The sequence below is a fragment of the Scatophagus argus genome, chromosome 10 (assembly GCF_020382885.2).
Source record: "Scatophagus argus isolate fScaArg1 chromosome 10, fScaArg1.pri, whole genome shotgun sequence".
In the NCBI taxonomy this organism is placed as follows: domain Eukaryota; kingdom Metazoa; phylum Chordata; class Actinopteri; family Scatophagidae; genus Scatophagus; species Scatophagus argus.
Genome location: NC_058502.1, coordinates 17451835 through 17475405, shown reverse-complemented (window position 1 = coordinate 17475405; position 23571 = coordinate 17451835). Strand labels below are relative to the sequence as shown.

Below are 23571 nucleotides of genomic sequence, written 5' to 3'. Positions count from 1 at the left end.
TTTTGAGATTAATAAAAGAATTTATCTTTACTCTTGTTTCTCAACCTGTCGGCAAAATCTCAACCTGTGCTGCAGTGTAATCGGCAACCGTCATTACTCTGTCTCTGTCCTTGTTGACTGCTGACTGGAGGGGAAATGTACTTTACTTCATGAACATAGGGAGGACAAGGAAAAAAGAAGACACTGGAGGAAAATAACCACATCTCTCTCTCTCTCTCTCTCTCTCTCTCACACACACACACACACACACTTGATGCCCGCTTTTGCTCTCTAGCTTGCAGCCAATGTTCAGTAAGGTATTCTGACTGTTTGAGGTGAATAAACACATGTGAGCCTACTGTCAAATTTGTGAGCGTAAGCTAGCCAAAAAAATGCTTTGCTTTTGTTTCAATACAAGCACCACTTGAACTGTATTAATAGAGAGGAGATAGTTCATTGTTAAGTCTCATTCCCATGTTGTCAAATATGGGTGGCATATTGCCACGCATCATAATTCAAAGTGTTGATATTTGATGACCTACGAATGCAACTAAATGAGCAAAGCAAATTTTTCGATTCCTTTATTTTTGGACAGATGAAGGGAAGATGAAGAACAAGGGAAAGGCCGATGTTGGGGCATGGAGGACAGCATCAGGGACCCTATGACCTGAAGGGACAGGGCTCATTAGTGTCCAGGGTAAAACTACACTGATGGTGTATCGTAATGGGCTGAAGGGGAGGGTATGCTCAGTCATAGAAAGTGCTTTTTAATATGCACACAGGGCAGACACAACTCAAATATGGGATGGACACAAATTTACAGGTACATCTGAGTAGAGATGAAATGCAGCTCATTTCATTCACCCGAATCCACCTCTAAACCCTGACCATCTGTTGCAGAATCAGGCAGGGCTAGATGTCCCAGGAGGGATTTGATGCTGTCCATGGTGCTGAACTTTACTTCTGTGGATGCAGGCTCAAAAACTTACACGTACAAAAACACTCTTACAACTAAAATACCTTCATTTGTTCCAACACATCTCTTTTATACCCTTATCCTTTCTTATTCCATTAACTGACTGAATGAACCCCAAAACTCAGTAACAAGTCAGAAATAAGACAGTACTGAATATGAGCGGATGGATGAGAGATTGTACAGATATGCAATGAGCGCGCGCACACACACCCACACCCTCTCCCTCCCTGTAAATATCCGGTCAGACAATAGAGGTGAAGCCAAACTAAATCAAGTCTGTCACTTGTGCACCAAAATGCTTAACACAACGACCAATTAGGCTTCACAATCACACACCCCTCTCGTTTTATTAATACACCCCATTTTCCTATGAAAGGGTGGCAAAAATGACTAATTAATATAACGATTTATGAACCCCTCTCATTGCGTCTAATGAGATTTATGCAAATTCAGCTGCTTTCAATATGAGTTATAATTTGGTTGAAGACGGTGCAAATTAAGCATTTTACCTCATAGTCATCAATAATAACGGATTTTTCCCCCCTCCTTCCAGTCCTCTCAACTGTAGAGAAATTGTCCACACCATGCGCATAGACATACACTCAAGTGAAGTATAACAAATGAATGATAACATCATTTGAAACTATCTATGAGAGCCACAGTTTTGTGGAAGATTAACTCTTTTTCTTCTTCTGAAAAACAAAGGCAAACTAAGACCAGCACATTAAGCATACAGGTTTGATTTGCTGCTCAGATTAAGAGTGAGCAGAGCTGGAGATCTGCCACATGTTTGATACACTATATATTTGATTTTGCTTCTTTTTCTCTTCAGACTGCGATCATTTATGTATTTTTCAGTTTTTAAGCTTGCCATAAGTGAAACATAGCATGGCAAAGCAAAATGGATGAAATTGGGAGAGAAATTAGGAGAACTTACTGTCCTCAAAGCTGGAGATATGGAAAAACTGACTTTGCTGTTAGCAGCAACAGTGTAAAAATATGCAATGACAGAAAAGAATGAGGAGTTTGACTCCTCAACAGCATTAACATGTTTTTGATAGCTCAGACTTGGATCAAGTTGAAGTAGAATCCGCAATCGCTTCTGAAAGGCCAGACCAGAACTTTTCACTTCAGTGTGTACTGATTGGATGTTTTGATTGGGGTTGTATACATGACAATAATTAATCAATATCCTCAAAAGAATGATATGAAGTTGCAGAAAAGTTAACATTTTGTTGCCTCAGGAATGATGTGGGATTCCAATGAAGCAATAAATAGTGAAAAAGACGAAAGAAGAAAAGAAAATTACTGAGGGACAATGTTTTGTGTTTTGTTAGAGCATTTCTGTAATCACAAATATTCCTCACAAGTTTAGTATAAATTATGATTGGGGGGGGGGGGTTGTAGGTATCCTTCTAGTGCTTATCTGTAACATTGTGGCACCAAGCCCTTTCCCTGACAAATGATGCTATTTAGCAGCAAGTGATGCCAGTATTACTGTTATGAATGATACAGTGCACATTAACATTGCCCCTCCCCTTCTCCTCTACTCCGCAACACTGCTCTCACGACAAGAGCGATGGGCCGGAGGAATCATTCCTCTGCCTCACCTTGCTCTCTCTCATTGTCCTCTGAACCTCTCACTCTCTCTGCAAACTCAAATACTGCATCCCCAGCTTTCCCTATGTATCCAGGCAGTATGGTCAAAGCAGAACAACCAAAGCAGAGATAAAAGCAACAAACCACCTGGAGCTGAACCAGAGCACTTGATTATCATACTGACTTGGTAGATTTCGAGACATGCATGTCCAAATGTCCAATACAAATGTGAGAGAAAGCCTTGTTCAGTGATAAGCAGGATACCAGAATTCAGGCACAGTTTTATTCACGTTCTTTAAAACCAAGGCTCAGGTGAGGGCATGTGAAGAAATGCACGAGTAAATATAAACTGATGTACTCAGTATGGCTTAACTTTGTCAGGAGAAATATAAAACACTTAAGTTTAAATGCTTGGAGCTGGAGAGCAGAGTGAGCCAAAAAGTGAAACATGCTAAATGATGGAAGCATACCACAATCAGTAAATGACTAAATTAATAATAAAAACTTTAAAAAATGGAAAGAGAAAAGAGGAAAACACAGAGGTGGTGAAACTAGTTGAAAGAACAAAAAGAAAAAGACTCCATCACCATAAGTCTAAAGACTTCTGCATGGAGATAACACCTTGTTGCTTCACTGTTGCAGGCCTAAAAAAAAACTCACTGAAAGTGAGGGGAAGGAGAAGACTTACTAACATACACACAGCAGCAGCCACATGTTTTACTCAGCCCAACCTTTTAGGAAAGGCAAGGGGCCGATGGGGATTGTTAATCTGTCGCTGGAGAACATCAATCCCTGCTGGATCAATAAGAGTCGTGAGTGTTAGACGAGGACTAGGCTCTGCCCTGCCCTGGGGCCTGAGGCCTCTGAAAGAAAAGGGGCTATAGGCCAAAGCCCTGTTTATTATGTTGGTGACATCTCTAGACCTCTAGTTCATCTGAGCGCTGATTCAGTTGGACAGGCACTGTCAGGACTGCAATTTCAGGCATATTGTGAATTATAGCTTTGAATTTTGTGGTGCACAGGGGCTTAATGGGTATATGGGAAATACGCTGTATGTTTTCTGCCAAAGCAGAGGCAAATAAAAGAAAAGATGAAGCAACTTCAAGACAAAGTAGAGGGATGACTAACTGAAGGGCAGGACAAAGAAATCTTGATCTTTACCTGCTTTGTATAAATACTTGATGAATTGTCTTGAGGCAGGGCGACTGAGCCTCAGGGTTGAAGTCATACAATCAGTAGGCTGATGAGTCAGTGTGATGCCACTCATGTTACCACACTGTCTATCCACTGACAAAGAGAGCCTTCAAACGCATTAGCAACACCAAGCTGAAGTCACGCTGCCTCACATCAATCAAACACATCAAAAATTCACTCGGCCAAATACGGTCTTCAGCTAACTGACAGCATGAGCTCATTCGGTGCAGTGTCTGTATTTTATTCCCTGCTTTATAATGCATATCACCACGTGAAGAGATACCGAGCAGTACACTCTGTGGGTAGAAGCAGTAACAGAAAGACACATCTGTCACATATAATTGTGATTATGCGATCGTGAGCCTATGCCATAGTGTTGATACTGTTCAGCACCAGGACTGGCATAACAGGGAGGGCGCTAAGGAGGGAGCCCACAAAACCATGTCCCACTAATTGACTGTGTGCCATTATAACAAAATGTTTCATGCACGACATTATTACAGCAAGTGAATGAGTGCCAGCATCTGTTTTGAATCTCTGCGCTGAGAGATCTACAATATACAGTCATATGCTGATGCAGAAATGCAGAAATACCACTTCAGTTAAAATGACAAACAAAAGCAAAGTTGTTAACTGTGCCCATTACAGTACAAACAGCACATATATGCACTGCACTTAATTTCGACTGTTAATGACTGAAGAGGGGAACTAGCATTGATGAGGCAGAGTGCACCTCGAAGCCAAAATCCTCTGCAGTCAGATCAGCGTATGACCCCAACTGTTTGAGTCAATCTGGCTCATATGAAGCACCTTAGGGGTTATTAACAAAACTGATTCTGTCAGGGCAAGTCTTTGTTTCAGCCTCATCCTTTTAAAAGACCTCTTGGGGACACATGCATTAACTCGCACTCTCACCTCCAGTCAAACACACAACAAATTAAACTTCCTTCTTTTTCAGAAATAAGATGGAAATCAGCTGAAATGCCGCTTTCTCCTCTTATGGTGCTGTGTGCTGCATTAATGTCTAGAGATTCAGGCTCCTTCCGGGAGGCCAGTTGGATGTGGAAATAAACTGAGCAGATCTACCTGGAAAGACAATAATGTGGCAGCCAGAAACTGGTTACTTGGACCTCTATTTCCATACAAAGAGAGGTGTATGTGTTCAGGGGGCATCTTTAATAGCTGAAAATAAGATGCATGCAGATAGTTTATTTCCCTGTAGGATGAAGGCAGTCATAGAGAGTGACAGTAAAGCCTTTTCCCCAGGGAGGTCAATTAGACAGCTAGTAATAAAAAAGAAGCAAAGAAAAGAAATAGCTCACTGATTATATTTGCAAGCTTTTGTGCCACAAATAAACAAATGCAACACATGTCAAATTGACACAACTCATGCAGATGAATACAATTTACATATTAAAAACTGGGTATGATTTACAACTGGATTTTTGCTTTGGAAATAGCTAATTTATCACAAAGAAATCCTTACACTTTAATAGCTCCTTTGAAACAAGACATTTACCAAATTCTCTCTCATTTTCCTCTCATTTACCCTTCCTCCATTTTCCTTTGGCCTTCTCTCCTTTGTGTGAGTGTGTGTGTCGTACAGGAGCACATGTGTGTTTGTGACATCAATAACCGTGATGGGGAAGAGAGCCGAAGACAAATAGTGCCGGGAGTCCGGCTTTAAGTGACTCCTGTGTTTCAACAACACACACCACGAGAGTCCTTGGGAGGCTGTGTATTAATCCAACAGATTTATGACTAAATCTGTCACGGATGGGAGGTGAACACCCTCTGCCTTTCCTTTAACCATCCCTGAGAGAAATACACACCTGCTAGATCACACATCCTAAATGTATGTGTGTGTGTGTGTGTGTGTGTGTGTGTGTGTGTGTGTGTGCGTGCGTGCAGCTTTTAAGTGAACACACTGTAAATACATGGATTTATAAAGGTGTGAAAAACACCCATACTGTATATGTAGAGAGACACAGTTGTAATAACATGAGCACACACAAAATACTTCCTAAAGGGCATCTTGTACACATGTTAAATTAAAGAATCTTGGAGGAAACCAAAGGGAACAGCAAATGTTTTGTTTACTGAGCTTTGGTTACCATGACTGATACTGTGGGTATAGAATAGTATGTATTCTATTAGGGCACGATTGTCTTTAGTAGAGACTAGGCTGTGGCTTATGGTAAAATGTTAAAAACGAATGGTTTTGTAGCTTAAAATCAAAATCTTCACTGTGATTGTACTTGAAAAATAAACAAAGTGAGGATTGCAGTCAGTATTGTTTTGCTCTCCTTAGCTTCAAGGGATCTCTACAATGATGTATGCCGTCAATAGATATACTATGAATACCTTAAAGGTATACTGCAAAGATGAAACAATTCACATAAAGTAAGACTATTAGGCACTTATGGAAATGTTGCTGAATAACTGTGTTAGCATGCAAATCATCAGTACATTTGGTTATCACAGTGTATTTGTAGTTGACTCAGCTGTCCAGCTATGAATCATTCATTTGCCCCGCATACAGTGAGAGCGATTCATCTCAGTCGAAAGTGAACTGAGGAGGATGAGGCGTGTGATTATGTGCCCAGGATTGGCTTTCGAATACACCCAAATGGTGAGATGATGAAAACACTGAGTGACAAGGCTGTGACTAACAAATCACTTTGTGAAAGTCCGAGGACAGTGAAGGACATTAGTGGACAGTCATCCCACGCATTGGTGAGGAGAGGCAGACCTGTCACTGCAAATTCACACGCAGCTCCGATCACACAGAAAAGCTCTGTGCTCCTGCTATTTTCTATTCCATCCCATCACAGTCTTGCTATTCCTCCAGTCTCTCTCTTTCGTTTTTGTCATCATCTCGTCACGCTCCATCCTGCTTGTGGAGGCCAGACAGAGGGACACAGGCAGCGCTGATAGGACTGGACAGGTGGCTGTGTGCTACTGAGGCTTCTGGAGTGACGGCTGAGCCAGTCTGGCCTGTCGTTGTCACAAAAGCAAAATGCCCGCCCCAAACACATACGCATCCACCCCAAACCGCACCACTCCTGCCAACATGCCAAAAATGTCCATCAACACTGGCACTTTGCAACGCCTGCCCAATTCTCTTTTTTCCCCTCTGTCTTTCTATCTTGCTCTTTTCATCCAGTTTTGCCGCTCACCTCTGTTTTTAATCCCATTCTTATTCTGTTATTTGCCTCTCTCTCTCTCTTTCTCTCTTTCTCTCTCTCTCTCTCTCTCTCTCTCTCTCATCCTCCCTACTCTCCTGCACTGGCCCTCTGCTGACCTCACCAGGGCTGACTATTACCTGAGAGTGAGCTAAATCATGGTTGGGTAATGGAACATGCCACCCGAATTGTGAAGCGGCACAGCTGCGCATACACACACACACACACACACACACACACACACACACACACACACACACACACTCATACACACTGAAACTCACTTTTGGCCTTTCCCCTCTTCTATCCCGTTTACATGTTTATCATTTGGCCTGTGTGTTACTGAAATATCAGGCTGATGTTGTTTCTGTCAGCCCTGTGGATGTAGATGGGGATGTTGGGGAATGGCAGGAGTCGGGGTCAAGAATGAGGCTGTGGCAACTCAGAGTTGACCTCCAGCCCTGGCTGTCAGTGGAGTGTGGAGTATTGCCTCAGAAAACAAGGGCTCCTTTTCTTGACAAATATAGCTAGAACAAATATGTGAAAACTCTGAGAATCAGTACCTGTTTCCCTGCTGTGGACGAGAAATAAGAAAAAGCCTGGGATGCATCTGCCAGGCACAGAGGAATGATAATGTGACTACATCTTCAGATTTATCTTGTTTGTCAGTTTATTGGATAGCATTCATATTTTTTCCACACATCTTCTCATGTCAGACCAACCTCCTGCCAGCTACCAGTGGAGCTACATCTAAATAAATTGAAGAGCCCACATAGCTCTTAAAAAACATGCGCTGTGAAAATTAATAAAATGTTACCCACACTACTCAAACACTGGTTGTATGTACAGTACACATTAATTTAATATAATACTACAGCTCCAAATCAGAGAAAAGTTGTCACTCTCACTGAAGCAGAGAGAAACATGCGGATTCAGTTTATTAGCCAAGGATTATAGTTAGGGAACCATTCCATTGCTTTTACATTTTACTATAACCATAAAGCAAAAACAAAGTGATGACTAATCTGTACAGTGAGACAGTTATAAGAGGAAAAAATGAGTATCCTGCATTTGAAGAATCATAAAATATGAATGCAAGAGGAAAAAAATAGTAAGTTTATCGTAGTCTACCAAGTGAACTCTTTGGTCTTATCAAGTCATTCTGATGTAGCTTTTGGAACATCAGCATTTACAATGTGTTCTGGTCTTTTTAGGCATGTTAAGCAGAACATGCAACATCAGGGCCCTGTTACTGGTGCATGAACATTGGATGCAGCCATCAGGGCCATCAGGGTCAAAAATGAAATATCCAGAGGATTACATGCTGGATCTTTGAAATATTATATTGTCAGATATCTGCATAGCCAGATACAATTGGATCCAAAAATCCCAAATCTGCGCCATATATATATATAAAATATCCTAAAATCTAGGGAATCTGTTTCACTAAGAATCTAAGAGGATTCTTACTTTCATTGTCCTTTAGCAGTGCCCTGTTTTTTAGACAAGTAAAAACATAAAAAAAACAACAACAAAAAAACAAAACTGATTGATCTATTTACATTAACAGGGAAAACCCTGTTGTTCCAGCAGCCAGTTCTCAAGGAACAGATGTTGCAGCTTTAAACCAGCACATGAATGGCTCGTACAACACCACATGGTGGTCTAATCTGATTTCTGTAGTAAAACTTAGCAGTGGCATGTAAGCTTGGTGATCTCCACTGGAACGTATCTGTTATAGTGTTTTCACACCAGTCCATATGGTGTAACAGTTGTAGAATTGCACTGTGCTCCACACGTCTGGTTCAGCTCAGCTCAGCTCAGTATAGCTGACTGACTGGCCAGGCCAAGGCCAGCTGGACTTCATCTGTATGGGCAGAGTCACTAGTGCATCGCTGTCTTCCTCATCTCTCTCTCTCTCACTGTCTTATGTCCATCTGCTGTGAAGCCCCTCTCATCCACATCTCCCCCTGTGCCAATATCTATATCTCCGTGTGTGTCTCCTCCACTTTCTCATCCAGTTTCTGTCAGCTCCCCATACATTTTTCCTGCACCTTTCCTTGCATCTGTCCCTCGCTCCTTCACCCTTTTCCCCTCTATTTTCCCTGCATCCTTTCTTCCTCCCGTCTTTTACATTCTCACTATGTCTCTTTCTTCTGCCATTTTCACAAGTGATCCACCTTTTACCCATGAGACAGACAGAAGATGGCAGGGGGAAAGATAATGAGGCAATGAGACGCAGGGGTAAAGACAGACAGTGGGAGAGGGAAAAAAAGACAGGACAGAGGCATATTAAGAGGGAAGGGGTGGGATGGTCACTGTCCAAAAAGTTTGACTGAAAATGTGTTCAAGCTGACCAGCAGAGGACTGCAATGCAGACAATCCAGAGTCTACAGTGTGTGTGTGTGTGTGTGTGTGTGTGTGTGTGTATGAGTGAATATCTAAAAGAGAGTGTCCAGATTGTTTACCATGCTGCTGCCTAAATCTGATGTCAGGATGCCATTACAGCTTTTTTCATCCCGTAACACGCCACACTTGTTTTATGGATTATAAATGAACTCATTATCTGTAGTGCTCATTAGCTTCAGGTCCTAATTAGCCAAAATTAATATTGTTTCCTGACAAAGACATTGGCACTGGCAAATTGGCAATTGACCTCCTTGGTCAATCTGGGGGACAGAGTGATGAGGGGAAGCGTAAAAAAACAGAAGAGGTGAGTCGGAGAGCTGGGCAATGACAGCTGCTCTGGTTGATCAGTTTTCGATTCATCTCTCCCACCCTCTCTCACACCGTCCTGTACAAACTCCCACTCCTCCCAGCAAAAAAAAAAAAAAAAATCAGCTCCATAAGCAGATGTGCTGTGTTCTCATCGCCAAAGAACCATGACAGCTTTGGGTTAGAAATGAACCGTCTAGGTGCAATACAAGCACCTAGGTATTTTCTATCTTCAGTGTGTGAGTTTGTGTGGCCGTGAACGCAGGCATCAGTGGAAAATGAATAGCTACAAAAACCACAGGATCTCACATGCACAATAGCCGACAGCAGAAAAGCCAAGGATTTGTCAGCAAGTGGAACTTCTCACTGGAGACAAACTGCTGCACAGAGAAACAAATAGTAGAGAGAAAGACACAAAGGAAAGAGATTGTATGTGTAAGAGAGAGAGGGGGGTGGGATACAGAGACAACAGACAAGACTGTCTTATAAAAAAAAAAAAAGATCCATGCTTCTAAGGAGGCCTGTTAAATGTCAACACCTTCTCGGCAGTGAGATAAGACGAGAGTTCAATTATAGCCTGCCACACTCTCCATCACATGTACTTAAACACATGTAAATGCACCAGTAACACACAGAAATGCACGCATTCTCGACCTAACACCACACCTACGGTTAACATGCACAGACACTTTACTGACACTTAAGTATCAAAAGTAACGCACGTATGTATATGCACGTAGAGGCACCAGCTTACTGTGAATGGCGAGATGCAGAAAACATAATGAGCATATAACCAGGGTGAGAGAGCATAAATAAGTGAGTGAAATCATTCTTCCTCAGTGGAGCAGACAAAGAGATCACCAGTAAACAAAACCAAGCAGTTGTGAGCCAGACGCTGGTCTGTAAATGGGGGGGCATAGAGTGCAGGCACCCCACTTGTCAATTAATCCTATCTGGCACCAGCTCACTGGCCTTTATGAGAACAAATGTCAGCTTTCAAGACAAGGACGACATAACCTTTCTTCATAGAATACACACCAGCCTCAGATGACCAGCGTTGATATTACACTGCAGGCGTCTAATGCAAGTTCATCCAGCCTGTCATGTGAACAATTCAAACTTCTTAGCAAATTTGCTATTTTGGAACTAAAACAATAAAATTGCCACAGGTGACGTCCCAGCACTTGCTAATGCAAAGGAAATGAAGGACATATTAACCTAGTCTGACCAGTGGTATTACAGAAATCAGAGTGTGGGTTACATGTGAGGTGGAAAAGCCTGGAATCAACAGGGCTGCATAATATGGTGATTAAAGTGCTCTAAACACAGGTTGCCTCTCTCAGCAGGAACTCACTTTGCAAGCAATATTCAGAACATTATGCACGCCCCAGTAAGAGATTTTTTTCGCTTTGAAATCAGTGGTATTTGAGACCTGTAACCTTCTGATTTTCAAAGACCATTAAGAGTTTCCTGTGACATTTGGTTTTCTCTTCACTTTTTTCTAATTTCTTACATCTTCTCTTTAATTGGAAAAGTGGGCTTTTTTTGTATGCATAAAAACACTTTCTGAGGAATCTAGACCCATGTAACATACAAACAGCAACAATATACTGTATTTGCACTTGAGTCGCAATACTGACTGTTGCATCCATGTACATCTCTAAAGCGGCACAGAGTAACAGAAATAAACCCTGAGATACATTCACAGAAATACACATACACAAACAGAAGGATGCACACACACACACACACACGAATTTCCCCTCCTCACTCCTACAGCTTCCCTGCAATGGAGCAGGGAGAGGTAGTCGCTGATGTGAAACATCAATTTCCAGGTTAGCTGCTCTGCGTGGCTCAGGCAGGTATCAGCCATGACCCACCTGGGCCAGATAAGCAGCTGCAAGAAGCTGATCTGCCACCCAGCAATGCACCTCTCAGTGCTGGAGAATGGACTAATGTGCGTGTGTGTGTGTGTGCACACGTGCACACACACACACACACACACACACACAAACAAACATAAGTAAACAAATACTAAAACTTGAAACAATGAATTAAATTAGGACAACTAGAAAAATGGCCATGTTACATTTCCAGTAAATGCTGCAGTGTTTTAAAATTACCAGTTTCTTCACATTAGTGGGAAAATATGCATCCCTGCATGAACATACAAATACACAGTGTATGAGTAGTGCTCATATTCCCTCTTCACACTTTGATCATTTGACTTGCTGGTACTGCTGGAATTAAACTGGGCTTAAATCTGCAGCATTCCAGTGTTCTACATACACACACACACACACACACACACACACACACACACACACAGTGTGACGATGCTGATAATAAAGGGAATAAAGAAAAGGGACAGCCAGAATCACTACCACAAATATTGTGATGTTCTTTTTGATGATTCTGCTTGTCTTATCTCACACCCTCACACACACACACACAGAATGAGAGCTGTTGTGGTTAACTGTCTTCCCCTCTGGCACAGGATAGTGTGTCTAAATGCCACACACTAAAGACTGCATGAGAGACCAACCCCGGTTGATCAGGTAATCTAACCACTGCCACCATCACAGCAATGCCTGTCAGCTCAGTTCTGGGTGCCTTGGCAGCGTTCCTCAAACTGCCGTCTTACAACATTCACAGAGACAATTTCAATTAACTTCTACATGCCAGAGAGTTATCACACACACACACAGGGCCTGCAGCTGTTTAACACACTTTTCCTATCTTTGTCTCTGTCTCTCTGTATCCTCACTCCCTGTCTGGGTGTAACACAGGAAAACTTGAACAGAATAGACAACACCACAGAAGCAGTAAGTCTTTTTAAAAGGAAGCGCAGAAAGATCACTACAGTACAAAGTGTCTAAGATAGTGTCTCGGAAGAAATACTAAACAAGTCTTACATAAGATGTTGGCTGATGCAGCTGTAACTGAAGACCAGCTGAACACTGATATATGACCTCCTCCTCCTCCTGTTATTTTACAGGTGAACCCACAATGAATAATAATGTTTGAGGCCTCTTAAAATCACCCTTTCCCTGTACCCCGTAAAATTAATCAATTTAAGTCATGAAGTTTCGTTAATACAATTTCAAGTTTTATTTTGACTAAAGCAGCCAAACCACAGAAATTTGACACTGGAATAAATGAAATGCAAATTAAAATATTTGAATGTCAATTACCAAAGTTTAAATGCCATTTCCCTGTTCCAGCAGATGTGTGACCTGACATGCTCTGCCTATTTTATTTAAAACATTTTGGAAACGTGAAGCTGCACTGGAAATATGAATCAGCTTCTTATACCACTGCCAGATTTGTACATAATTTAAGCCTGCATATGGGACAAAATAATTTGTAAAATAAACAGTGCAGGCAGAAAAGACCAAAAGTCAGGGGAAAAAAAACAAGTTCAGGGAAAAGTGAGAAAATTAAAATTATGTATGAGCGGGATGCTTAGCATTTGTGGAAAACTCAGAGGCAGCATTGCAATGAGAAGCTAGAATGTTGTGAGTGTTTGCATGAGCCATAATAACACTAGCACATCACGTGCCTGGTAAGTGCAGACAATACAGCGCAGCACAGCGTCATGATGGATGGTGTGTTTGCAGACATCGCTGAACCGTGGACCCCATTATTTCCTGGGGGAGGAAGAGGGGAGCAAGGCACCACGGGGGAGAGATAAGGGATGATTGACTAAACCAAAACAGAGGTCCCTCATGGATGGCAGTGTGGTGGCATTATGGGAGCCATTGTGGGTGTCAATGCAACAGCTCAATGACGGCAGAGAGCTGTCACAGGAAGTAAGAAGATCAAACGTATCCCCTTCCTAAAGTGAGGCAGGCGAAGAATCTTCACGTGGAGAGAAAAACTTCCAGTCATTAAGAATATCTCCCGGACATGTTGGGACTCCTCTCCCACTGAGATCAGGTGGTTCAAACCTCAACAGGGAGGAATACTTCACTCTTGCTGCAAGTAGATAGGATTTTAAAAATACTAAGACACACACGCATGAACACACACATAGTCGCTCTCAGTCTCATGCACACAGCACAGTCACCGTCTCAAATTCACAAACAGCGACAGACAACGGCAGCTGCCAGAGATGCAGAGAGGACACAGGCATCACATTCCAATTTGGCTAAATGAAGGCTGAAAGCAGGAGCAGAAACAGACCGTTGTACTGCCCGGCTCAGTAGAAAATAAGAAATATCTAGAGCACTTATACTGAATGCCAGCCACCATCCCCAGAACAGGGACTCAATTCAACTGTTCCCCACCTCCTCCCCCTGACAATACTCCGATTACCCTTTCATTTTACCAATACTCATATTTCGTTTCTGTGCCTCCCTTTCTGCTCTAAATTATATGCTCTCACAGGTAAAGAACAGGCAAAATATTCTTGGATGTTGCATAGTTTTCTGCGACACAATCTGCTAACATGATGAGGTAATTTCAGATATTTAAAATGTCTAGAAAGAAACAGAGAGTTCAGGCTTATTTGAATGGTTTTAGACTACTTTTCTTTGTGGAGAAAACATAACACATTTAGGGGAAGAGCAGACATGTTTAAGTTTTAATCCCTTGGAAGCATAACATTTTTCCTCCTGCTATTAATGTAGTTTTTCTTGCGTTTACATGTTGGATGCTCAAGCATAATTTATTGCGTTTTTGATGTACTGTTTTCTTTAGTTAATCAACCACTTATTTTTTGTGACCATTTTTCTAAATTTAATTTTCACCACAATATGCAGGCATGCATCAACAATTAACCTTTGTCAATAATAAATAAAATAATAAACGTATAAATATACCACTTCTCTGAAGCTGTGTGTAAACACACCCTCAAGACACTTTCCAAAAAGGACATCTTGTGAGGATGGGTGAAAATATGTCAGTGACAGGAGGTAGAGCAATGGGACAAAATCCCTTAATGTTAGTTGAGAGAGACAAAGAGAAAGAGAGGTTTTAATCCAAAATGTGTTAAAAGGTTCACTGAAATAGCAGTCCAGAGCCACAGATGGAGCGTCAGTGTGTCCATACTTGGGTTTCCTTCACAGATGTGATTGAACATCAGCTGATCGGTCAGTTATGTGCATCGGAAGGGTCTGCCTGGTAAAGAGGTCATTCGCTCCAAACATTAAAAAACTGTAATGTCTGCTTTTAAAATGTGTATATATATTTTAACTGGTATAAGAGCAACTCCAAGCCATCAAATTTCACAGTTCAATCAAAATTTTTAAATACCTAAAACCAGAGAGCAATGGCAGCACTTGCCAGAAAAAGTTAAAAAGCAACTGTTACAAACTATTTTCTTGGTTTTTATTTATTTGTACTTCAGGGTAGTCACACACTCAGTCAAAGGATGATTTCATGATTCGAGATATTAATCAACAAATAGAGCAAAGAAAGATAGGTCTGCTTTCAGATGTTAGCTAAAGCTTCAATATCAGGGAGCAGTAGTCCTGTCAAGATAAAGGAGCATTCACATCACAGTATTATCAATCTGCAATAGCTAGCAATAGTTATGAATACTGCTTTGTTAATGACTGCAGCTAACACAGTCAATACACTAAATCAGACAGTTGCAAAAGAGAGACAGAGAGACAGTGTCCGCAGGAGGGAGTGTTGACAAGCCACAGTTAATGTAGAGTGCACTAGGCAGCTGACAGTGGGGAACTGGCAGACATTATCAACACGTTTAGGGGAAGGCTTTAATAAGTTGTTCCTGGAGGCTACTTCCTGCTCCTTAATTATTATTGAATTAGGAATGCCATGGAGCTAATTAAAAGTGCAAGGTAGTTACTGTGGCAGTAGAAGAATTTGAGGGAGCAGAGGGGAGCGAGTGAGAAGGAAAAGGCATCCTCGTATGGGCTAAGATTCAATATGCATTTGATACAAAGGACTAGAGCATAAAAAATGTCCAATGAAGAGTCTTAGCTCTTGAGTAGTGCTTTCCTGCTGGCGTTGTTGGAGAAAAACAAATATATACCATAAAATACGCTGTTAAAAAAAAAGAGAGAGAGAGAGAAAATTTAACACACCATTTTTTAAGGAGCTGATGGTGACAGTACCTGCCTTCTCATCTATGTTGAAAGTTGTACATTGTAAATGTTTTGCAGGGAAGCAAAAGATGCAAAAGAAAACATTTCAGTTATCCTAGAAACAGACTTTAGTTGGCTCGCATTACAGAATGTGGCCGACAAAACATCAATTTGTATTGGGACAAGTAAAAATTTACTTTAGTCAAGTGGGTTTCTGACCAACTTACTCGACCAAGCAGGTGAAAAGAAGCAATGTTCAACCCTGAAAAGTCTATGTGGGCTGAAATCAGAGCTGGTCCCTCCTCATGCGTTTAATTTGTCCATTGTGTGGGAAACAGAAAACAAGTATTATTTTGTTTTTATAGTTCTTTTCACTGGAAATATCATGCTATATTGTGTGATGACAAAATCACAAAAGTGTGCTGATGGATAAGAATGAATCACAATGACTGAAATGGTTGTTCATTCACTCACCTAATGAATAGTGCCAGAAGCTGCTCTGTTTTACGGCCTGCCCTTTGAGACTTCTTACTTCCTCAGTAAAAATAATTGAATTTGAATGCACATAGGCAATAACTCATGCCGTATAAACGAACATGTTTTAATAATGTTAGCCTAAGCCAAATTTGAAGACTTATGCTCAATTGGCAAAAACTACAAGACATACACAAACCATCCCAGTCGAGTGTGGAAGTTTCTTATTTTGAACAAATGTTGTGTTCTTTTCACAAGTTAATTACTCAGTAGAGAGCTTAATCTGCCGAATCAGGGCAAAGTGGATTAGGAGATGAGAGCGTTTAATCAAAGTGTTCTCTCAGTCTAATTACACATCCCATTTCTTGACACAACACACACTGTTATCTGCCACTGCATTTACACATCAGCTCCTCTGGCCCCCCACCCCCCACTTAAAAGTGAATGAACCCAATGCCTATATGTAACGAAAAAATGTGTGAAACGTAAACACACGCATGTGGATGGATGTGCACACATGCACAGTAGAGAACACGCAGACAGCAGAGAACAAACATGAATAGAATGAGGGTTTTGGCTGAAACACCATACGATATTTCTTCTTTTAATATTTAAATAAATCACCTGATGCATCATGTCACTGCAGTGTACAGCAAACCATTAATGCAGCCTAATCACGCATCACAGACATCACTCATACCAGAGGGGACTACAGATTTGTCTTTTCTTCAGTCTCAGACATGTATCAAACTGAGGGCTCTGTGTTTTCCTGCATGAAAAATAATGAAAACTGTACTTGACTCAGAGGTAGAGAACACTACATAAGCCAGAGGTGTGAGTTCACACTGGGTAAGGGTCTTCTCCCATTGTGTTACACATACCCCTACAGCACACATCTGTGCATCATTTTTCAAAAACCCTGTGTTAGTTCCTCAATCAAACCTCTTGCGAGAGGGGGAGAGGAGTGCGAAGGGTGTAGTCTCAGATCAAATATCCATGGTGTTCGGATGTGTTCCCTCATCTCTCTGATAAATAATCATGTGCCCCTGCCTGCCATACGGAGCTGGGGCTACTGGCCATGAGTTGAAGTCACTGATCTGCTCCCTAGACAAGGCTACATAAAGTTGTGAGTGTGCGCACATGCATACAGACCAATTTTAACTGAGGCATGTCTGCTTTACTAATCTCTGTCATACAGTATCCATGGTGCTCTTGTGCATGTGGCAGTCAATACACAAGCTGCTCACATGCTGTTACATCTTCACTAAGACTAAGCCTGCAAACCTCCATCGTACCTGAATGCAACCAATCAGAGTGGCTGTGGAAACCTGATCACTGGGTTCACGTCACGCCATTTGGCTTCAGTCAGACAGGTGCTCATTTATGTTCATCAAATTTGTGATAAAATAATGGCCTAACGAAGTATAAACGAACGTATGGAGGTTTGAATATTATTAAACGCCTCCATTGTGCTTTGAAAGTCCAATTTAATAATTCTTTATTCTTTGCACAATCTTTCCAGTGAACCTTGAGATGAGAAAATATGTATTTTCAATCTACCCTTTATTCAAATCAGGGGTAAGAGCGATGTCAGCACTGAAATTGCTGCTGGGCTACTCTATTAAGCCAGTGTGCTGGATGATAAGTAATCTTGAATTTGTGTGTGAGGAAACATGTGGGTGTTTGTGGTGAAAAAGATCTTATGCTATTCTCTACAGTGTCACAAACTTTACGCATGCACGCACACACACACACACACACACTTTCCATCACTTTTGAGGACATTACATAGACTTACAGTCACTTCCTGGAGGCTTAACCACCCCCTAACCATAACAATAAACATTACTTGCCTAATCCTAACTCTAGCCTTAACTTAACCTTAAAGCAAGTCTTCACCCTAATATTTAATGGTTTACACTATGGGGACTTGCGTTTTGTCCCCATAAGTAAGCCCTCGCAACATGACTGTGTAAACAGATATTTGTCAACACAACCACAGGAATACATGTCCCCACACACACACACACACACACACACACACACACACACACACAACTCGCTGGCTTGTGTGTTTTTTTTGTCTGTGTGTTCATGTGTGTTTATGAATTGGAGGGCCTCCTAGACGAGGGCATCTGCTGAGCTAATAAACAATAATCTTGACAAATTGTCACTGTCCAATCACTCAGCCTGCCCTCATAATCACACCACTGAATAAGCCATCACAGGCTGAGCCAGAGACATGACTGACAGCTCTCTGGGCCAGTGGAAGACTCTGCTGGAGCAAAGCCCAGCTGCCTGAGGAGAGGACACAATGATTCATGGCTAGAGGGCAACCTGGACAGAGTAGTTAGGGAAATTAGCAACGCAACCCACCAACACATCCATGTCCTTCACTGGTTAGAACACAAGCCCACTGGAGAAATGATGGCCTCCTGCCAGAAACTGCTTAGCACTGTTGGACAAAGTTGGAGTACAAGGGAACAATGAGGGTAATGATGTTTGGGGTCATGATGATGATGATTTACTGTAGGCTCAGTGGGATACTATAACCTTTCCTGGCTGCAGTACAAAACATGCAACTATGATGATGCTGATGGAGATGGTGCTGAAGTCGGAGTGACTGGGATAGTGATGATAGACACTTGGTGATGTATTTGAACTTCTATGACCAAGAGAAAACAAAAAAAACATTGAAAAAGCAAAAAAAAAAAAAAAAAAAAAAAAAATCTATATGTTGTCCCGTGCCTGTGACACATACATGCTCACACACAGCAACTCTGAAGGTGTAGACGTGGATAAGGGAACTGGGACTGGGTGTGTTGACAGACTGACAGAGTGTAAAGGTCATGTGATAAAAAAAAAAAAAAACAAACTCCTAGAAAATCAATCCAATATAAAGGATTTTAATTCCAAGCCACTGACACCCTCAGAGATGATGAAAAGCCAGACATCTCCAAATTGCCCTGTCAATCACCGCAACCAACAAAAATGACAGAAAAAAAAAATAAATAAGAGGGAGAATAATACAGGAGGAATCCGACTCAACCATGTCTGGTGTTTATAGCATAACCCCCAACCGCCCCCAACAGCAGTTGGACACATAAGCAAGTTTATAATAACCCCAAACCCTTTCATTCAAACATGAACACCACAACAAGAAATATCCAAAACATCCCAGGTTTCTTTTTTGTCAGCTATATATTAAAATGAAAATCACTGAAATGACTGTGCCCTGGTGTTTCCCTCTCATCACACAGACAAGCACACCACACACAGACAAGCATTCTGATAGGGGCATCTGTTGGCATTATTGTCCATGTCTTTTATGGCAGTCCTCTTCACTCGCTTTCTCTTTCTCACTTTATGTTCAAGGGGTGCAGAGCACAGACCATGTATGAGTGGTAAACATGTTGGTAAAGCAATCCCCAAAACAGCTTTACTGTACTTTCTCTAGACAGTGTAGATCCATCAAAATACAACACGTTGGGACTCCACAGAGACTCACCGACGGGCATATCTTCATATATGAGAAGGTAGGTCGAGAAGAAGTAGTTCAGGAAGCGCGGTGGCTGGTTGGAGCCTGTGATAAAGAGAGGGGGAAGAATGGTAATTAAAATTAGGCCAAAAACTATCCACTGAGATTAGTGTTTTGATTAGGCTGTTCCATATAAATGATCATTACTATACCAATTTAAGGAAATGCATTTAAAGTAAAGACTGGTAGCTTACTTAAACCTCCAGGGTAGAACTTTTTAGGTGTAAAATTTGTCTGGCAGTTTTTCTTTTTTGTTTGTTTGCTTGGGGTTTTTTTTTTTGTTGTTGTTTTTTTACACCTTGTTGTGCCCATGAAAAATTAATGTAATATCTGCATTTGTCAAGTGATCATTAAGATGTATAGGTGCAAAAACACCAGTTCAATGAGCACTTAAACCAAAAAACTGCACCTCAAAGGCAAAAATATCAACACTTAAGTAATGACAGAGGTTCAGAAAGAGGAACTGACTTAAAACTGTTTACTTTCAGCGTTCTGTCTCCATCCCAGAAAGCAGTGCATAGCTTCCCAAATATTTTAATCACCCAGCCTTTAAACTGATGTGATCTCATCTGGAGGTAACATTAGGCCAGGAGAGCCTGAAAGCTGGGTAACTTTAATTTATAAGACTGCCGGGCTTAGAACATTTTTCCACTTGGTACCATTGATCTTGGCCTTTTGGCAACACAGACAATCCTTTAAATTCACTACTGTCAGATGTTCAAGCTGGTATGTACCCAGTGCAGCCTGTGTACCTCTGAATGGTAATACAAGCATTGTAATGTGGAAAAAATGGGTCACTGCCATTGTCTCAGGAAACTGGTAAAATCCTAGGTTAAGAAGCAGCTCATAGTTCTCAACAATAAATCCTATGTATAATCCGTCCCAACTTCCTCTTTAGTCTGTTAAAAACCTCAGTGTCAAATGTAAAAAGGGGCCAAATGGGAAGAACAACAAACAAGAACAGTAAGATTACAGGATCCAGCAGATCAGATAAACCAGTTAGTTCCACCATGTGGTGGTGATCATGATGATGATGAGGAAAAAGAGGATCACCTCCTTCCCCTCAAGGTTAAATTACTGCCCTGCAGTTTTCAAGTTCTGACATTCACTGAAAACATTCATTGATTTACCCTGCATTATTTTTTGTACAGCAGCCTTTTACCTGACCACCAGTTTGTAGGGCTGTAATTGTTTCTCTTGTTCCTACTCTAACGTGTCCTCTGTCTTTTATATATTTTACTGTTTGTAACTTGTGCAAATCTGTTAACTTGTGCATGTGTATTGACCGTGCCTATGTCAGACATACTTCTATGGCACATCAATCACTCAGCAGAGGAACAATCATGTAAACTTGACCTTGAACAATAACAATAACAACTCCTCTGCAGATATAATCCAGTCAAATTCAGATAAGGTATAAAAAGTATAAATAAGAGTAACACTTCTTATTTATACTTAAAAAAAAAAGAAAAAGAAAGAAAGAAAAGAAAAGAAAAGGTTTTACAGATAACCACTTTCAAAAGCAGTCAGTGCAAAACAGTGTAAGCAGAGAACATCAATTGCAGCTTTGATCATTATTTTTATGCTTTAACTCTAATGAAACGTTACATGGTCCGTCTGTGGGTGAAGTCATTCATGCCTCCAGGGTCCATGAAAACCATTCAACACTGTGGTCTATTTGTAACACTGCATCAGTCTGAAAACTAATGTTACAAAAGCTCACTTCTCACAAACTAAAGCTTTAAATCTTGAACACTGTGATGTGAAGGGATAAAAAAAACTTGAAATGTTGAATATTCATTACCTGCACATGTTTATTTTCAACCACAGCAAATGCGCAATTGGTATATTCGGGCAAAAATTAGATTCAGCTCATACTGATTTCTCTCTATAAAATGGAGTATCATTATGTTAGAGCCACACACTTTCTAGGGTTAATAGTCTGTGGTGTTTGGGCAGGGTTCTGTGGTGTGATACAAGCTGTTTTGTTGGGAAGATCAGGGAACAAAGCTGATGGTCTTTGATCAACTGAGCTGGGCGGCAGACCACAGAGACACTGAAGCGAGAGAAGGGGAAACTGGCTTGCTTGAAGTGAGAGCGTTTCACAGAGTGAACCGGTGCTTTGAAAGTGAAAAGAGCTTTACTGTGTGCCCGCCTGTGCGGAAGAAGATGCTTATCTCTGACTTGTCAGCGTGGCTCTTAGTGGGTGCCAAGAACATGGAGAGTGCTTTGCGGGAGGAGGGTTAACAAGCTCCCGTCCACACCTGTGGCTTAATTACTACGAGGCACTGTGCCGGGCTTGGGTAGTGGAATGCAGATAGATTACAGCCACAAAATAATCACTGCACCGATCATCAATCCAATTTGCTGGATCGGGGAGGTAGCACCAAAGAGGGGCACAGGGTCAGCGGGCTAATGGGTTGGCATGAGAAAGCAGAGGGGAGGGAGAAAAGAAGACAGAGGTAACACAGAAAGCAATCGCAGGGTCCTCCCGCCTCTCACACTCACCTCACAAGTGTGAGAGGAGAGAGGCTGCACGACTCTAGAGATATAAAAAGGCCTTGATAAACTCATTGCAGTTGATGGAAAGAGCTTTTGGCATTCACTTAATAACTTCCCCCACTGCTTCAGCGCTGTGTGTGATTGGAGGTGTCTCCTGCCTGTCACTGAGAGACACTTGCTGTGACTTTCCACAACATCAAATCTCTCTCTCTCTCTCTCCCTTTATTTGTCTCCCTCATGCCCTCGCGGAAACACACTCAGCACGGAGGCAAATATTTTAAAGCAGATCTTAAGATGAACAATAATGTGAGACATTATGCAAGACAGAAGGTGAGGGACAGAAAATCCTTTCAGACAGTTAATGCAGAGCTGAGAAGGAAGTGGGAGAGGTGCTGTAAAACTTCGAAAATTAATTAGTTTTTAGCTTCTTATGCTGTAGCCTGGAAGATATTCATAATTTACTGAGTCACTGATTAAAACCACACCATATTTATTCATAATGCTATATTTGACTAACGAAGGTAGATTTATAGTTCTATGTTGATGCCGCAGTGATATTTTTACACCTATGTTCATTTATTCGGTAAAGTCTGACTTAACTCTTTTTCAATTATTCAGCTTCAAATTCACACTGTTGCAGGTATTTATAGAAAAAGCCTCCAAGTGTCCTCTTCTATTTTGCCACTCAGAAGCTACAATACATTAAAAAGAATGTATGCACGCAACAAGGGATCAGGGTCATTGTATAAGTAATGCAGCATAAATGTCTTGACTTCACCATCACCACTCAGTCTGTTCAGATTTACATATATTCAATCTTTGTAATGGAGAGGACTCACCTTCACAGAAAGACTGAAGAATGAGGAAGGGAAGGAGGAGCTTGGCAAAGGTCATCCTGCCGCCTAAACCCACACTCCACGACATCACCTGCACCTGATGGGGCAAACCCAGACACAGAACACTGCACCGTCACTATGATTTGGTGAGCTGATTATCCACAGTGCAGATTCAGTCTAGCCACCAAAGATACTGCATTTCATCTCCTTTATGTTAGGTGATTACTCTGTTAAGTGAGTAGGCAAAGTGGTGATCAGTACAATCAGAGGACAGAAGAAGAAATTTGCTGCACAGCATGCTTCAAGTAACAGAGAGAGTGTGTGTCTGCTAGAAGTCGGGTGTCTATGAAGGATAATTCACAGCCACAGCTCATTTACAGTGCACACTGTTAAATTGCCATAATTGAGACATTGCACTATTAATTTAATCTGATGAAAAAACAACAACAAAAGAAAATATTTCCTAGTGTGAAGAGGAAAAACACAACTCCAGTTACATGTTCAAAAGGGGTGCAGCACC

General features: G+C 41.3%; 1 protein-coding gene across 6 annotated transcripts in view; it reads right to left on the bottom strand.

The window, feature by feature from the left end:
* cdh23 (cadherin-related 23) overlaps positions 1 to 23571 on the bottom strand; it is a 155420-nt gene that overhangs the window by 117591 nt on the left and 14258 nt on the right. For all 6 annotated transcript variants that reach the window (XM_046401031.1, XM_046401034.1, XM_046401032.1 and 3 more), the window contains 2 exons: positions 23055 to 23148; positions 19684 to 19758 (listed from right to left, as the gene is read on the bottom strand). In XM_046401031.1, the coding sequence (XP_046256987.1) occupies positions 19684 to 19758; positions 23055 to 23148 (169 nt within the window). The remainder of the gene's footprint in view (positions 1 to 19683; positions 19759 to 23054; positions 23149 to 23571) is intronic.